Below are 16,348 nucleotides of genomic sequence, written 5' to 3' on the forward strand. Positions count from 1 at the left end.
AGGAGTGAAATGAGAGTACAGCTTTGAATGAAAAGCGTTTCGGCAAGCTGCCCTAACCTGCCTGCTACGAGAAGGGCGACATATAATAAGGACCAAAGTGAGTGAGTGGTAACCACTCTGTAGGCATAGTGTTGAGCTTTTTCTATTTGAGCCGGGGATTGTGGGAGTGCAACCTGTTAACCACATGGCGGCACCGCAAATGCATTAAGCCAGTTCGGGGCATAGACGTTAGACCCTTGTAGTTGTAGCCTGGAGGTCGGTGGTTTGTCTTGTCAGGAGCTGAGGTATAGCATATGCGATTCCAAAAATTTATTTATGCAGTCAGGTATTTGAGACATCAAAGCACTGTCGATCTATTGCGGACTAATAAGTATAAACCTAAACAATATTGACATTGTTCAGTTAAGTGTGATTTAATCATTAAACTATGGGTGACAATTTGCATTATGTAACTTGCTTATATGAGTTTTTATTTGTATTTATGAATTAGTGTCCATTCATTAATTATTGTCCATTCACCAGCTCTCACTAAGCAAGACAGCTGAATTACTGAATGTGAAGTAAACACACAAACTTTGAAAAATATTACAAGCAGTGGAAGACATTACAGGTATATAAATAAATAAAGCTAACTTTACTGTGGTGTTGAGGTTTAAACTCGAACCCACTTTCTGGAATATTTCAGTATAGATCCGCATATTTCCCCCCATACATCAAGCGCGAATACCTGGGAGGTATCCCCGCAGGTGGTTTTGGGTTTAAACCTTAACTATGGCACCATGGTAAAGTTTTATATTCAGTTTTCCTGCTGTAATATCTTGCAACAAAAGCACACAACACCCCTTGGTTTTCAGCTTTCTTTACGGGCGAATTTTAATATTTTAGCATTTGTGTGTGAACTTCACATTCAATAGCCCAGCTGTCTTGCTTACATGTTGCATATTTCTGTGCTATGTTATCATGTATAATAATGCAGAAGGCAATAGTAGGCGGATCAGACAGCTCGGATAGAAAGAAAAAGGACTGCAGACAGAATGTGCCATGTAAGTATTTTTTATTTCACCTTTGGCATTTGATGCAGATTATGGCTCCTAGAAAAAGCATTTAGCTCAAATATTTTATTTTTTTATTCTGGAGCCCTGTGATGACTTTGTCTTCGGGATTGGGCCTCCCTTTGTGCCGGATGTTGAGAGGCACCTTGGGCTTTAGCTGAAATAACATTTGGGGTGATGGCCGTCATCCTCAGGCTAGGGCCTCCCTCAGTGCTGGACGCAGAAGCCTTTAGCTCTGCTATACGAGTCCTCTTTTCATTTCCCTCCACAATTCCTGGCTCCGCTTGACCTTGCCATACTTAAGTGCTAAAGGCTAGTGAGATGTTTTATTTTCTCAGACTGCGCTGCTCTGCTCTGTAACCTTTATGACTCCATCTGTTTTGTATGTGCCAGTCGACACTCACTGGAGTGCTGGGGAAAATGGGATTGTTTTGCCCTGAAAAGACCTACAGTAGTTGAGGAGCTCTCTTGTTCCATCTTAAGAGCACGTTTCCTTCAGAATTGCAGTTTCTGAGTGTGTGTGTACGCTTTCCTTTTCAGCCTGTGCTGCTTTTTGATTCCTTTTGCCCTGCCGAGTATCTCCACCTCGAGCTGAATTAACGTTTCTTTTCAGCAGTTCTTTGCACTTTTATATTGGCCATATTTGTGTATCAAGTGTTACTCAAATTTCTTATTATCTTATTTTGTTAACTATTTAAATGGGAATTGCCATGTTAGTGGTTTCTCGCAGTGCCCAGGCAGAAAGTGTGCTTGGTGCGAATGTAGTTGCGTGGTTGGGTCCATTGGGAATTCTGGCCAAGTCTTGTTGCTGGTGTCAGCACTGAACACTGTTTGTGCACATCACACAAAACGTCTAAATCCAGACCTATTTGGTGTGTACTATTCTGTCTGCTCATAGTCAATATTTAGTAATGATGATTAAGAAGTTCATCTGGCAGCAGGCTCTGCATGTTATGACTCGAGTTAAAGCCCAGTGGGATTCTTATGCAGCGGTTAAATGCTGCCGCTTGGCTCCTGTCGTCGACTTCGCTGTTCTTTGTTGTCCTGAAGGGCGTGCACCAGGTTATTTATTTATTTTCCCACCTTTGCCCTCATCACAGGATGAGCAGCTTGATGGAAGGCTCAGCCCAGGCCACCTGTGGCTGCTAGCCGTTGAGTCGTGCCCGGAATGAGTGGGCAGGCCGCTCATCATGCTTCTTTTGGAAATGGACCCGAATCCTTTATTTACACCGAGGAGGCTTTTGCGTAGACTTACCTGAACCTCTCCAGAAGCACATGTCTAGGGTAGAGTCACGCCCACATTTTAATGGCTCCTAAGCAGTCAGCCTTTCCCGTTCTGTATCGCCAGCTAAGTCGTTCTGAACCTCCTCGGAAGTCTGTGTCTGCAAAATAGCCGCACGTCAGCCATATATCCCTCGAGCCTTCATTAAAGGGCGTGGGAGTCGGGGCCGGAGGTGGTGCACTGCCTTTCCTGACAGCCATCGCCAGTCCTGCGCCGCAGAATGAATACCTTGGATTTAGCGCAAAAAAATAATTAAATGACAGCGAGGCCTGTCCATGGACGGCGAGGGGAAATCGGCCCTGGGAGGAGACGGCTTTGTCTCACCGTGCTGCGGCACTTCTCCTGACTGGCAGCTTCTCCCGCCACTCGTGCTGGCCCTGGGCGCGCTAGAGCGCCGATCCAAAAGCCGCACGCAGGGATTCTTGCTGTGCTTGCAATAGGCTGGCCAAAACGCCGCGTGTGTGTGTCCTGTCTGTGCCTGGCCATGTCTTGCACTCCAGCACCAGAATTGTGTCCCTGGGACTTACTGGTGCATGTAGCAGCATAGGGGTCTGAAGGATTTAAGCTTTGGTGCTTGGTGGGGGGGCGGATTATACTGGGAATGAATCTGAGAACCTGTGTATTGCAGCCCTTAAAATGTGCCGTTTACTCTCTTTAACCCTCATTTAAAGCCTTTACTGTAATTCTAGGCTCTGCTCATATTTGAGTATTTCTACCTCGGACATTTAATGTTCAACAGTAGTGACTCGAACTAGACAGTCTTCCTTGTATTTTTGATAGCCGCCCTCCTGTAAAATTCTGTGGTCTCCAAGAGACCCATTGACCTTGCACAGGAGGCTGAGAAGAGGTTGCAGTTGTGGATGAGGGTGCACCCTCTGGTGTGGGGGAGCCGCCTCTGTTTTGTGCTGCTCTATCCGAATCACTTTGGTATGGCATCCTACTGTAAAATTTCAGGCTCTGTGCCGCTTCAGTTGCGATTGTTACAGTAAGCGTGTGAGATAATGTAATTTAAAATGAATTCACACCTTAGGCGTGCAGATCCAACTTGAAAGGAATCTGGGAACTTTGGCAGTGCCACAGATGCGCCCCCCCCCCATGTGTGTGATCTTTTTTTGTTCCTCTGTACCTTTTGCTTTCTTGTAACTCGCATGAGTTTGTGAGATACTGTAACTTTTTCTCTCTCTCCTGTCTGATTCTACTGTTAAATCTAAGCTCTTTTCAGAGCTCACTGCATATAAATTAGCTGGTTACTTTTTGTGCCATTTCTTCATGTCGTTCAATATGCAGCTGCACTGTATGTAAGCTAGTGTTTTATGCCCTTGGAGTTTTTTTGTGAAGAGTTGAAGGGTTAAACTCTTACAAGAAATTTAAGTGGTGGGGCAACTTGACCATTTCTGGGTTAGGTGGGCTTGAGGAATCAACAGAGGATTTTAGAGTTCTTTTCAATTATTTAGTAAATATGCAGCAATTGTGGAATGTGTGGACTTCAGAAAGGGCATGTGGAATGGGCGCACTTCAGAAAGGTTTCAGTTCCAGCTGTTATACTTGCATGTTTTTTTTCTGGAGATTAGCTGTCCCTGGTTCTGTGTCAGTGATCCTGTTTTGATAGTAATGCAGTGTTGTTGCTTTCTTTGCCTTTATGATGCAGAGAAGAATGTGCCTGTTTTATTTTTCTGTTTTGTGGAGCAGACAGGGCTTGGTTTGTAAAGTTTGTTGTTTTTTTGCTGTCAAATGAAAATGTTGCTTCATTGATTACCAGGTGTGTGTGTGAGTGAGAGAGAGAGCGCAGAGCAAAGGAGTTTAATGGGACAGGCTTTATTGGCTAGATCGACAGAGAAACCTGTCAACACGAGTGCAGTACTTTTGAGTTTAAAGATGAACTTGAGGAGATTCCTCCCCCATTATTGATATAAATTTTTTTCAGTCACTAATGTGGTTGAGCTTTGCTTTTGGGGTTTGCGTGCCGAGTCTGGGAGCCCCCTGCTGAACCTGCAGCTTGGCCTAGCTCATGCCTTTCATGCTGTGTGGGGGACGCACCGTGAGTATGAGTCCTATTGATGGGTTTTAGTGTCTGTTTACATTCAGTGCATTTGCATAATGGCTATTGGACACTAACTTGCTGTTGTGCCATATTGCAGTCAGGTTGCATAAATGTGTGCTGTTCTCTGATTTAAGTGCTTGTGGTGCTGTATCCAAAATGTAGGCAGTGTGCTCCACACAGGGGTATGAATCCCTGAGAGACTTGCGAGTGACTGGGCTTGTACGTCTCATGCGGGTATCTCAACCTCTCATGTGGTTCATACTTGGGTATATTTTGGGTGGGTATTCTCAATAGGTGAAAATTTGTTAATCATACTGTAAGTTCACATGGTAGCATGCACGTGTATTCTGCCTTAGCCAAGGCATTGCCTTTTGGTAGAGAAAAATATAATTGCTCCTCAGTGAGTTGCCACTTTCAGGTTAGATGTGAACTTGTGTATTAAGACATCTTCACCTGCTGTGACGTGTGCCCCCTGCCCTGTGTTTCTCATGTTCTGGCACTTGCAGAAAATGTTTGTTTGGCTTTTGTGATATGGGTGTGATTTCTGTGATTTCCCCCCCCCCCCCCCCCCGTTAGTTACAGGAGTGTCTGCCTGAGGTTTTTCCTGTATTTGATCCTAAACCTCTGCCCCCTTTAATGCTGTGGCTGTAGTATAGTGTTAGCGCACAGCGTTGGCTGTTTGCAATCTCCCATGTGCTCATGCGTGACTGCAGATCTTTGGCAGCGATGTGACACACACACACACACACACACACACACACACACACACACACACACACACACACACACACACACACACACACACACACACACACACACACAGTGGCAAAGCATCAAAAGCGCCCACCTTTTTTATCGCCTTTCCTGGGGCCGTCTGTTCTGACCCCACTATCTGTGCCTGTCCCCCCCGCCCGCCCGCCCCCACCCACCAGCCGCAGTCACACATTCCAGCCGGCCTGGCCGCTCTGCCAAGTGCTCTGGCTTTCTTTTATGCAGATTAGCCATGTGCCACTTTTATTTATTTATTTTGGTGAGGGAGGAGGGGAAAAAGGACAGGAAAGCTTTTCCTCCGGGGAGTGATTCTGTGCCTGTGCGGGAGTGTGCATCTCTTTCTCTTTCATGCTCGCTCTCTCTCTCGCTCTCTCTCTCGCTCTCTCTCCTTGCTCTCTCTCCTTGCTCTTCTCGCTCTTTCTCTGCTGTCTCTCTTGCTCTCTCTCCTTGCACTCCTCTCTCTCTTTCTCTCGCTCTCTCTATCGCACACAGATGCATTAAGATGCAGGCTGTTCGGAGAAGTCCTTTGATGGATGTCTGTCAAGGTATAAGCCGTAACATTCAGTGTGAGAAACAACCTCATAATCACCCAGCAGAGCTTTTTTTTGTTGCCTGTGAATTTAGGGTGCTGCTCTCTTTCGGAGCCCTTTATTCTCCCACATATAGCTCAGTTGGTTTCTGATCCTCTTTGAAGTGCTGATATGCAGCCTCACCGTAGTGGCTGTGACGTGAGGGTTGGTGCTCACTATATAGGAGCTGTGATGCACTAGCATTTATGGCTGCAGAACAGTACATCAAGACATGCTTAATGTAACACAGGAACTGTGAAGGAGGGATATCGGCATTAGCCTGAGTGCTTTCTGTGCACCGAAACACTGGTTTGCAGCTGAATGATGAAGGTCCCGGCCTTGTGACTGCAGCTTGGCTGCATGACGCCCTGAAAAGGTTCTGTTGGTGTGTCCTTCCTGCTGCTGTGATCCTCATTTCTCCAGGGAAGTGCAGACGCTGGACAACCGTGAGCAGCGTAACGATGCCTCTCCCTGCTGTGGCCTCACGTGCCCCATTTAAACACACACGACGGGATCCTCTGTGCTCTTACATGTGGAAGCTGCGTGATTTTATCTTTTATTCTTTTACAGCCTCATTTGGCCATTTGGTTCTGGGCTTCATTGAGCAGTAAGTGTTTTGTACTTTAATGTCGGAATTGCGGTGAGCTAGGAGCCTGGTGGCTGTGTCACCGTTCATATCGTGCCGTTTTCTGGCACACAGTCACTGTGCTTTATATGGCCTTATTCCGTATTTAAGTGAACATCATGTTCCCTTTCCGATGGCTTGTGCACTCAGGATATATTAAAGTTCCATCCGTCTTGTGCGATGGCATATGCAGTACAGGGTCAGTCAGCCTGGTATCTCTCCGTGGAAGCACATGGCCGCATGCATCCTCCAAGGGATGTTGGCTGTACTGCTTTTTGGCATTTTACTAATCATTTATTGTGATCTATATGTAAGTGTTGCATAGTTTTTAGTTTGCCGTTTTGGTTGCGATTTTCAATGTGACAAATGGCTTCATATGAATTTACATGAATTTCACAGCTGGTCGCTTCATGTCTTGCTCACTGTATAATATATCAGTGAATCACTTTTATATATATATATATATATATATATATATATATATATATATATATATATATATATATATATATATATATATATATATATATATATATATATATATATATATATATATATAAATAAAAATAGACCATTGTAACTTTATTGTATTTGCCCGCCTTGCATGACATCACCCTAGCAGGGGGTAAAGCTGTCATTTCTGTGTCTTCAGAGTGATGCTATGTTTTGTGTTCTATTTGAATCGGACCCAGTATACTTGAGTAATTTGGGAATATTTTCTTGCTCCAGATCTCCATCGCCTTAGCGTGACTCCAGTTACAGTGCTAGTGATGTACAACGATACTGAATATCTGAGGACCTCTGGTGGGAATATGAGATGCTAGAGGCTCTTCCCCCTCAAGCCCCACAAATGCCCTAGTGTTTGAAAGGAGACATTGGCCACCGTAGTCTTTGAGTTGTAGTTTTATGGTCCAGCGATTTGCTGAGCCGTCCAATGAACAGTGTGATCGGGGTTTGGGTGGGCGGGCATTGGGGTTGTACGTGAAAGGTGGACAGTGACACCGCTAACACTGTTCAGAGACCCATTTCTGCCCTTTTGTGACGACAGCTTGGCATTTTATGCCAGTGGTGCCTCTCTTGTGCATGTGGTCAGTATAAGTCAGACTTCTGCAGTAACAGTGATAGCCAGGTGTACAGTGAATGTCACGTAATCGAAATCACTCCTTTTGTGTTGGTGTCAAAGCTTATGACGTAAGGGAAGTAAATAGATCGTGTATAATGTCTTTCAAGTTTATTAAAATAAGGGATTTCATCAGATCTGGTGGATGGCTTGTGTTGTTTTTCCACAGGGCTGGATGTCCTGAGCTGTGGTCGACCTCGGTGTCTCACTGTACGTGTCTGTCACTGCTCTGGCGGCCAGTGACACCCCGAGGCCCTTCTTATTACGCCCTTGATCCTGAGCATTTAATATTGAGTAAATTCTTGTCTGTCTAGCAGCTGAGCCCCATCATGGCACTGTGGTGGAGGGGGTGGGGGGGCTTTGGCGGTGCTGCGTGTGGCACTCGCATGGCTTCCTTTACGGCCCTTGGCTCGCCGTCAGCCTAGGTGGCGCGCCAAGTCCCGAAGGGGCTTCCGGAAGCGAGCGCGCGTGTGGTGGCTCGGCCTGCGAGACAGGAAGCTGCCCTCGGGTCGACTCCCCCCCCCCCCCCCCCCCCCCCCAACCGCCGGTGTCATTCATTCAGTGCCAGAAAGGACCGGCCTGGCCGCGGTTCAAACAGGAGTACAGCTGGGACGTGTTACATTTTCGGCAGACTGCCCTCTATTCCAGATGAGTTATAAATAGCTCTGTTGTCGACTTCCTTAACTAAGGCCGACTGAGGTGAAATTCATTTTAACGAGCGTGGGAATCTCTGCCCCCCTCCCCGTGGGAATTAACCTGGGTGGAGCCCTGAGTGTGGAGAAGGCAGCTCAAACACACGCACATGTTTGTAGTCATATCTTTCAGGATTCCCCGTTCATTGCTATGGCCAAAACCCGAATCCCAACCATGACAACCTTAACTCCTACCCAGCCCTAACCTTAACCATAAGTAACCAAACTAAATACAAGATTTAATCTCTAGTTTTTTTTTATTACATTTAGGGCAATTATAAATTTTTTTACCTAACAGGTTTTTATTGCATTCTGGGAACAGTGGGCACCCTAAATCTCAAACACCTGCCCAAACACTCGGGCTACTCCTGCCATGGGTCCCCTGCCTGTCGCTCAGCACCTTTGACTGCCCGCATTTCCCCTGACGCACGAGTGTGTGATAGACGATTGTCCGTCAAGCCATCTGGGGATCATCGTCGCCAGAGCGTGCTCCAGGGTAGATCCGCCAGGCCCAAGGGTGCCTTGCGCTCCCGCAGCATTGCCGAGAGAGCTGCCACGGTTTGAGCTGCCATGTCACAGCCCCTGCCTGATCACCATTAATAAGGCAACTTTCTCATTGTCTGTGTATGCCAGCTTTGACATCAGAGGTATCTAATTGGCTCCCCCTCGCAGCACAGAACTGCTGCTTGTTTACTGAAGGCAGAGTCAAATACAGCAGCTTCCGCAAACCTGGCGATGACATGACAAGTTAGCGGGCTTGCAGCGCGTGGGCCATTCCCCCCCCCGACCACTGACACAAGCACTTTCACATGTTAAATGTGATGAAATTCGGGATCCCCGTGACCCCAGTTGGGATTAAGCGGTTTCAGAAAATAGATGGCTGGATGGATGAAATCAGGGATGCACTGGCATAATTCTGGCCAGACTGTGGGGGCATTTTCTTTTCCTCTCACTTTGAGGTTGCTGCTCATTGTTGCTCTTGTCTCTACTGCCTGTGTACCTGGGGCTGTGCTGAAGGTTCTCTATGCTGCTAACGTCCCCTCTGCCCTCTCTCTCTGACCTCCAGCCCTCTAGCCCGATGGACCAGATGGGGAAGATGAGGCCCCAGCCTTACGGTGGCGCCAACCCTTACTCACATCAGCAGCAACAGCAGCAGCAGCAGGGGCCTCCTCCTGGGGCCCAGCAGGGGGCCTCGTACCCGAACCAAGGGTATGGGCCTCCCCCCTCGCAGAGGTATCCCATGGGTATGCAAGGCCGTGCCCAGGGTAGCATGGGGGCCATGCAGTACGGCCAGCAGGTGAGCCCCGCCGTCTTCCTGCTACTCTTTGGGGACAGTGTCAAAGGATGTGGTCATCCAGGGGGTCAGTTTTCCCACATTTTGGGGTGCAAATGTCTCAGGTTGTCAAGCGGAAAGCCTGGAGGTGCTTGTGTGGCTGCTTGACATTTCTCACACCATGCAAAAATGACACATGGCTGCAATGCTTTAGTGCCAGATCCACTATGCAATTACAATATGAAAGCCGGCGTGCAGATGTCTAGCTTAATCTCTCCCTGCCTGCACGGACTAACCCGCACATGTACGTTTCCCTTACGGATGAGAAATACACAGGTGAGAATCTGTTCTGACGAAATCGCAGCAGCTGTTTGGCTGTGCTGCTCCTTATATAAGTGGTGTCAGCAATGTTGTCACTTTAAAACTAAGAAAAACAATCCGTTCAAAGATCTACAGGGAAGTAAGCGAGAGAGACAGACCATGGTCTGTCTGAAGGAATTCGGAATTTAAAAATGTAGCCTCCTGTGGGGCTGTATTCTTGGCTAGAGAATCGATGGAATTTTAAGTTTATTTTCGGCGCTGAATTTTAATTTTTAATTTTTTTTTTTTATGATTAAAATGTTCCATACCTGCATGCGATTTCTGGATGCTGGTGCGGCGACCGTGAGCAGGACTCGCTCTGAGTGCTCCAGGCTCTGGTTTGATGCAGTCCCGTTATCCCAACGTGTGTCTGAGGATGGCGGAGTTGCATTGAAATAAGTCCAGTGCCAGCCATATTGGTTAGCTGGCACTCTGTGCTGGTAGGAAGGCGACAGACTCCTGCATTCAAGGGTGTGAACAGAATGCTCAAGCTTGCTGCTGTAGTGAATGTTATATATGCCGTCAGCAGCATGTAATACTGTGGATTAGAATTTTGTGTGGCCTGTTCACACTCATTACATAGCCCGTCTTAGGGAACACACCTAACAAAGTATTTACCCACCACATGTGCTTCTCACAGAAAAGCCACAGATCTGTGTTATAAAATACACTTGTAGATGCCTGAATGTTTGGAGAAAGATGCTGTCCAGCTGCCGGACCCTCCTTGGTGAATCGTGCTCGCTGGTCCCTGGTTCAGCCCTAATACAGCTGCTCTTTGGAAACGTTACTGATCACTGCTTCCCACAGTATCGCTTAGTTTATGGGTGTGTGTCCATTTCGTGGTGCGGTTGATATTGAATGTGTTATCACTATGTAGCTAAATCAAAGCATGTAAGCTATTTGTCACTGGCTAAATTAAGTGGAGAAATGACATCACTCCCAGCCCTGGTGATTCTTGCGCTGGCCGCTGGAGTGGTTTCCTTCCCGTTGCTGGCTGGGTATTAATTGTAGGGTTCTCTATGACTTGGCACATGCCTTTCAGTTAGGAGGCTGTGTGTCACAGAAGAGTGTCCAGTGAGCACCGTCTAAAGAGCCTGTATGTGACTGACAGAAGCAGCTGTTAAGTCTCTCGGCGGCTTAGCCTGCTGAGTGGCGCTGAGTGCATCCCGGCTGGCTTCCCGGTGACGCTGACACCCTTGTAGGGTGGGGGTGTGTGGGGGGGGGGGGTGCTGTCTGGTGTCCCCATGTCCCCATTTGGCAGTCCCTGAGTCCTCCCTGGCACCAGAAAGGAAAGAAAAGGCAACTTTTTCTGCTTTTGTTTATACCTTCTGATCGGTTTCTTTTGTTCTCTTAATTTTTAATTCTCTTTGGGTTTTTATTTCTCAAGCACCATAAAAACCACAGATTTCACAGGATGTAACTCTGATTACGTGTGTGTGAGAGAGAGCAGGTATACCTATCCTTATGGGGACACAATGTCCCCATAATGTGATAAATATAATTTTTTTCCCTTATGGGGACTGGTTTTCTGGTCTCTTTTATAAAAATTAGTGACTGCTATGAAAAAACTAAAAATGCCAAAACACTTGTATTTTGCTTGGTTACTTATGGTCATGGTTAGAGTAGGGTGGGGGTTAAGGTTGTCATAGTTAGCGTTAGCATTTTTCTTATAGAAGTGAATGAGCGGGCCCCATAAAGATAGGTATACCCTGTGTGTGCGTGTGCGCGCTAATGTCCCGCTAATGTTGTACTGCCCTCTATCTGTCTCTCAGATGGGTTACGGGCAGCAGGGCCCTGGTAACTACGGCCAGCCCAGCCAGGGAGCCTACTACAGCCAGCAGGCCCAGCCACAGTCCTCGTACTCTCAGCCGCCGCCACCGCAGGGTCAGCCTGGCCCTCAGGCTGCCTACTCCCAGCAGCCCAGCTACCCGCCGCCCGGCCAGCCGCCCTACCCACAGCCACAGGTGGCCCCGGCTCAGCCGCCAACGCAACCTGCTGCCCAGGCTCCACAGGGCCCTCAGGGCCAGCCCGGCTATCCCCAGAGCCAGGGAGGCCCCCCTCAGCAGCAGCAGCAAACGCCGCCGCAGCAGCAAACGCAAGCCACGCAGCAGCAGCAGCAACCGCCTCAGACCTCTGCGGCCTCGTCCCAGCAGAACCAAGGACACGGGCCGTCGCCTCAGGGCCCACCAATGCCGTATTCACAGACCCCCCCTCAGCAGCAGCAGCAGCAGCAGCAGCAGCAGCAGTCACCCTACCAGCGCTTCCCCCCACCTGCTCAGGTAAAACCCCACTGCGCTCTCTACTGCCTCCTGCTGCTCATCTGGAGTAATGCTAATGGGTGTTGTGAAAGGGTTCATCCAGGGAGGAGACTGGGAACAGCTCATCTGTTGGTGTGATCAGGGTGGGGGTGGCCTGTGAGTGCAGTAAAAACAGAGAACCAAGGGCAGCCACCCAGGAGGTGCGTGTGGGTGGGGCAACTGGGCAGCTTGGTGATGAGGACAGCAGGTGCTGTGTATGAGTTGGCGCGCACGATGACATGCCTTGGAGCGCGATTGACCTTTGACCCTTGGACACTTAAAACGCTGCCTGCACCTGACACCGTTGTGCATGTCACAGCCTTTAACACAACAGTTTTATGTGTGCAGTCTGCAGTGTTTGGGAGCGGCCCCTGCGAGCCGCTTACCTCCGCCCCCCTTCCCGCTGGAGTGTGTGCCCCCCTCATTTTGGTTGGACGCACTCATCCTTTACTGGGTGTTCTGGCTGCTGAGTTTGGGCTGTCAAGGCAACATATCAAGTTGTAATTTTCAGCACAGCCCTCCGTTTCTCCGCCGCCTCCCACTGGCCACGCCATGTCATCCATACAGGGGCTCAGGCTTGGCGTGTTCCACTCCCATGCGGGCACTGTAGAGTTTGCCAGTACCAAGCATGAATTCAGCTGCTAACAAGGACCAGGGTCTCCTGGAGGTGCAGCTGCTCGGCCCTGACAGATGTTTTCTCTAAATATCTGTAGATCTCTAAGGAGGAGGTCTGGGTGTGATTATACAGAGTTCTGATCAGTGTGGGCGTCACACAAGACAGGACCACACAGTGTCTTGAATGTGTCTGCGTAATTTCCCCCCAGTTGTCTTCTATATCTTCACGGATTTTCTTACGAATCTGTCCTAAGGAAATGTTCATTTTATGTGCTGACCGGACCATACACACTCAAATAGCATTCTGTTGCAATTTTAACCGCACAAATTCACTGCTTCTACTATTGACCTGCTTGGTGGTAAAAACACTGAACGTGCAAATGCGATGAACTGATGTTTCAGTTTTGTAGATAACTGTTTGTGCTTTGTATACAGTTAACAAACAGGCTAGTTTATGCAGCTACAGAAGCCAATCTCCCAGAGCTACTTTAAAAATGCCAGTAATGAGTAGCTGGCTTGATGCTAACTGAAGAAGGCCTTTTCTGGGCAGTGGTGGATCACATTTGGCTCGACGTGAGCGTGACTGCCGAGGTAACAGATGAACAAGCTTGCCTTCATTTCAGATGCTGCAGCCATCGTTGGGAGTCACTAATAATGTGGCCGAATTGAAAGTTAGCTGCACAAATCAAGGCGCATTCTATGATGTCATCAGAGGTATCTCTAACTGTGTTGCCACGGCTGTATGGTGAAGCCAGGCTTCACATCCCTCTCCTTTTCAGAAAACTGCAAAGGGAGAGTAAACACAGAGATTGGGGCTTCATCTCTTCTTCATGGACTTCATCTGGAGCGTGTTTGTTTCCTTTCCTGCTGCGGATGCCAGTTGTGTGTTTGCCCTGAGGGTCAGTGACACCCTCTGAAGCACCGTCTCACATCTATACCCCATCCTGCCCCCCAGGACCTGTCCCAGGACTCCTTCAGCTCCCAGTCTAGCGCCCCTCCTTCCAACCCACCCATGGCTTCCAGTAAGAGTGGCACAGAGGAAATTTCCATGCAGGGCCGACCCTCCAGCCTCCCGGTGAGTGTCCCCCCCCCCCCACACGTCCATGACCTCTTCACTCGGCTCCTCCAGCCCTCAGTGCCGCCGCACTGAAAAGAGGCTCTGGGTAATTTGTGTGCAGCCTGCGGCCCCCAGGTGAAGCTCGGCCCTCCGTCTGGCCGCTTCCTGCCGCTGTTGCTGGTTGATCTCGCCGCTGCATCCGCTCGATTTGAAGCTCTGCTCAGTCCCTCTCTGCTAGATCAGAATGAACCCATTTCTTTTACATGCCTCTGTCTGAAAGTATGCTGTACTTCTGTAAGGAAACGCTTTCAATATAATATCGCCATTGAAAGTGAGCTTTACTGGTATTTTGCTTTTATTTCCAGTCTTCTGAGCAGTTTAAGTAACGAGATGAACTATTAATGGTTTGCAAATGGGCTAAAGTCTGCCCTAATGATTCCTCTTAATATATCGCAGGAGACATTAGGAGCTGGGAGCCGTGAAATGGACAGGGTTTGAGTGTAGCAGGATGGACTACAACACAGCTGGTCTGTGAACTGCCTTATTAAAAAGCCAGAGCTGGGGCGTGTGCTGCTTCTCAAGCTCATTCTGAATCACGTGTGTAATTATGGCCGCAGCGCGAAGACTGAATAGAAATCGCTGCTTTGGTTTGGCGATCGTTGCAATACACACTTGCTTGGGACCTTTGCACTGTCTGTTACAGCCCATCATCAGTGGGCCCAGCCGCTGCCTATAACTTATTCCTTGTATCCCAAACTATTCTTGCTTTTATTTTTTTTTTGTTCTGGTCTGAGTAAGTGCCAGAAGTGTGAGGTGTTGACTAGATGTGTGCTACTGAAACATTCAAGCCCTGTGATCCAGGGCCCCTGCCCCCCGCACTGTAAATAATGCTGGGCCGGTCCTGGAGGGAAAGCTGGCATCAAGACGTGGTGGGGGGGGTGGGCAGTGGTGATGTTTCTCAGCCCGCCATCATCCTGGCCCCCCCAAACTTTTTGGTCAAATGCTGCGTACTTGACCTTTATTTTGCAGGCCCACTCACAGCGCCTCCATCCATCTTGATGATGACTTAAAATTTTAAGGAGAAATAAATCCCTTTTAATTGGTCATTGTTCAGGAAGTCACCTCTGTACGGGGAATCCCCCAGCTTCCTGGTGTGTGCGCTGGCTGTGAGGGGATTAATCGGCCTGTTGGCTGGGATCTGAGGTCACTCTGGCCCCCCTGCGGGAGCCCGTGCCAGCCCCCGCTCTGATGGTGAAACCTGCCTGGCGGTTCTCATTCAGCAGCTTTGCTCTCACGCATGGGTAGCGGCTATTTGTTTTGTTGGGCTGCGTTCCTTTATCCAGAAGGCCTTGGATGGTTCAGAGTGCTTCCCATTTTATGACAGTGAGGCTATAGTACAAAAGTGGGGCTTGAAATTACTGCCTTTTTTGGCTGAGGTTCCTTCGGCCAAAGGGTTCCTTCGTATTCAGCAGTAGCATGATGGGCAACCCCCCGTGCTCAGCCATGGGTGATGTAATAGCGAAGTACTCGCTGTGTTGTCCAGCTGTGTGTCTCACTGGACACCATGTAGACTCTCAGGATGCTGTGCGTCTCCTGGCCCTGGGTGTCTCTGACTGCATATCTCTCGGCACTGTGGTGTCTCCCAAGATGCTGTCTCCTGACCGCGTGTCTCGCTGGACACTGCAGCACCTCCAGGATGCTGTGTGTCTCCAGCCATATGCCTTGCGTTATGCCTTGGCGTGTCATGATCCTAAGCAGAACTACTGCTTGCCATAGATGTGCTCTGGAATAGCTGTAATGCATGCAGACGGTCTGGATGAGGAGTAATCCCTGTACGATGTGGTCCAGTACTCTTCATCTAGGTGGCGCTCTTGTATGTCTGTTAATTGGAGATATAGCTTGGGGACAGCATCCCCTACAGGAATGCTGTTTTGCAAGAACACTGAGGGCCACCCCGTCCCTCTCTTTCGTTCTGTTGCTGCCTGAACTTTGGCCACAGGAAGTTATTTGTATGGTTGGGGGTGGTGAAGGGGTGGGTGTCTGGATTTTGAGGCAGGTTAAGCTTTAACCAACATAGAGGAAGCGAGTGGGGAACTAGGTGAGGAAATATCAGTGCGAAAGCACCATCTGAGGGTCCCTTCATGTGTCAATCAGCTACGACATTCAGCTGGGTGGGGAGGCGGGTGGGCTGTAGATGGGCCACTCAGTTCATGGGGCCCCCCTGGCATCCTAGTGGTTAAGTAACCAGACCAAGCTGCAGGACAATACCTGCTGACCCCCACCCCGCTTCTGTGTCCTTGTACTTTTCAAACTTTTGTTCTCACATTGTATAACTGCGGGTGCCTGGCTGCTACACGTATTGTTCCCCTGTTTGAGTGTTGTAGCAAGCTTGTTCTTTCTTCTGGAGGAGTAAGATGGGCCTGTTTTGGAATGATCCCCCCCCCCATGCCCCTCTGGCTCTGCTGCTGTGATTTTCCCCAGTCTTGACCACACACACACTCGAGCAGAGCAGCCTCAAAGTCCAGATAAGGTTACCGCTTGGTCATTATTTGTCTGACTCCCTGTCCCAAGGGCTTCAAAGGGCTTCATGCTTT

General features: G+C 48.7%; 1 protein-coding gene across 1 annotated transcript in view; it reads left to right on the top strand.

Annotated features, from left to right (window-relative positions):
* The window catches only part of LOC125749164 (AT-rich interactive domain-containing protein 1A-like), a 51,170-nt gene that overhangs the window by 14,343 nt on the left and 20,479 nt on the right, over nucleotides 1-16,348 (top strand). Inside the window, exons 2-4 of the mRNA XM_049026126.1 lie at nucleotides 9,219-9,449; nucleotides 11,558-12,064; nucleotides 13,653-13,772. Coding sequence (XP_048882083.1) covers nucleotides 9,219-9,449; nucleotides 11,558-12,064; nucleotides 13,653-13,772 — 858 coding nt within the window. The remainder of the gene's footprint in view (nucleotides 1-9,218; nucleotides 9,450-11,557; nucleotides 12,065-13,652; nucleotides 13,773-16,348) is intronic.

The sequence above is a fragment of the Brienomyrus brachyistius genome, chromosome 9, assembly GCF_023856365.1.
Source record: "Brienomyrus brachyistius isolate T26 chromosome 9, BBRACH_0.4, whole genome shotgun sequence".
Classification (NCBI taxonomy): domain Eukaryota; kingdom Metazoa; phylum Chordata; class Actinopteri; order Osteoglossiformes; family Mormyridae; genus Brienomyrus; species Brienomyrus brachyistius.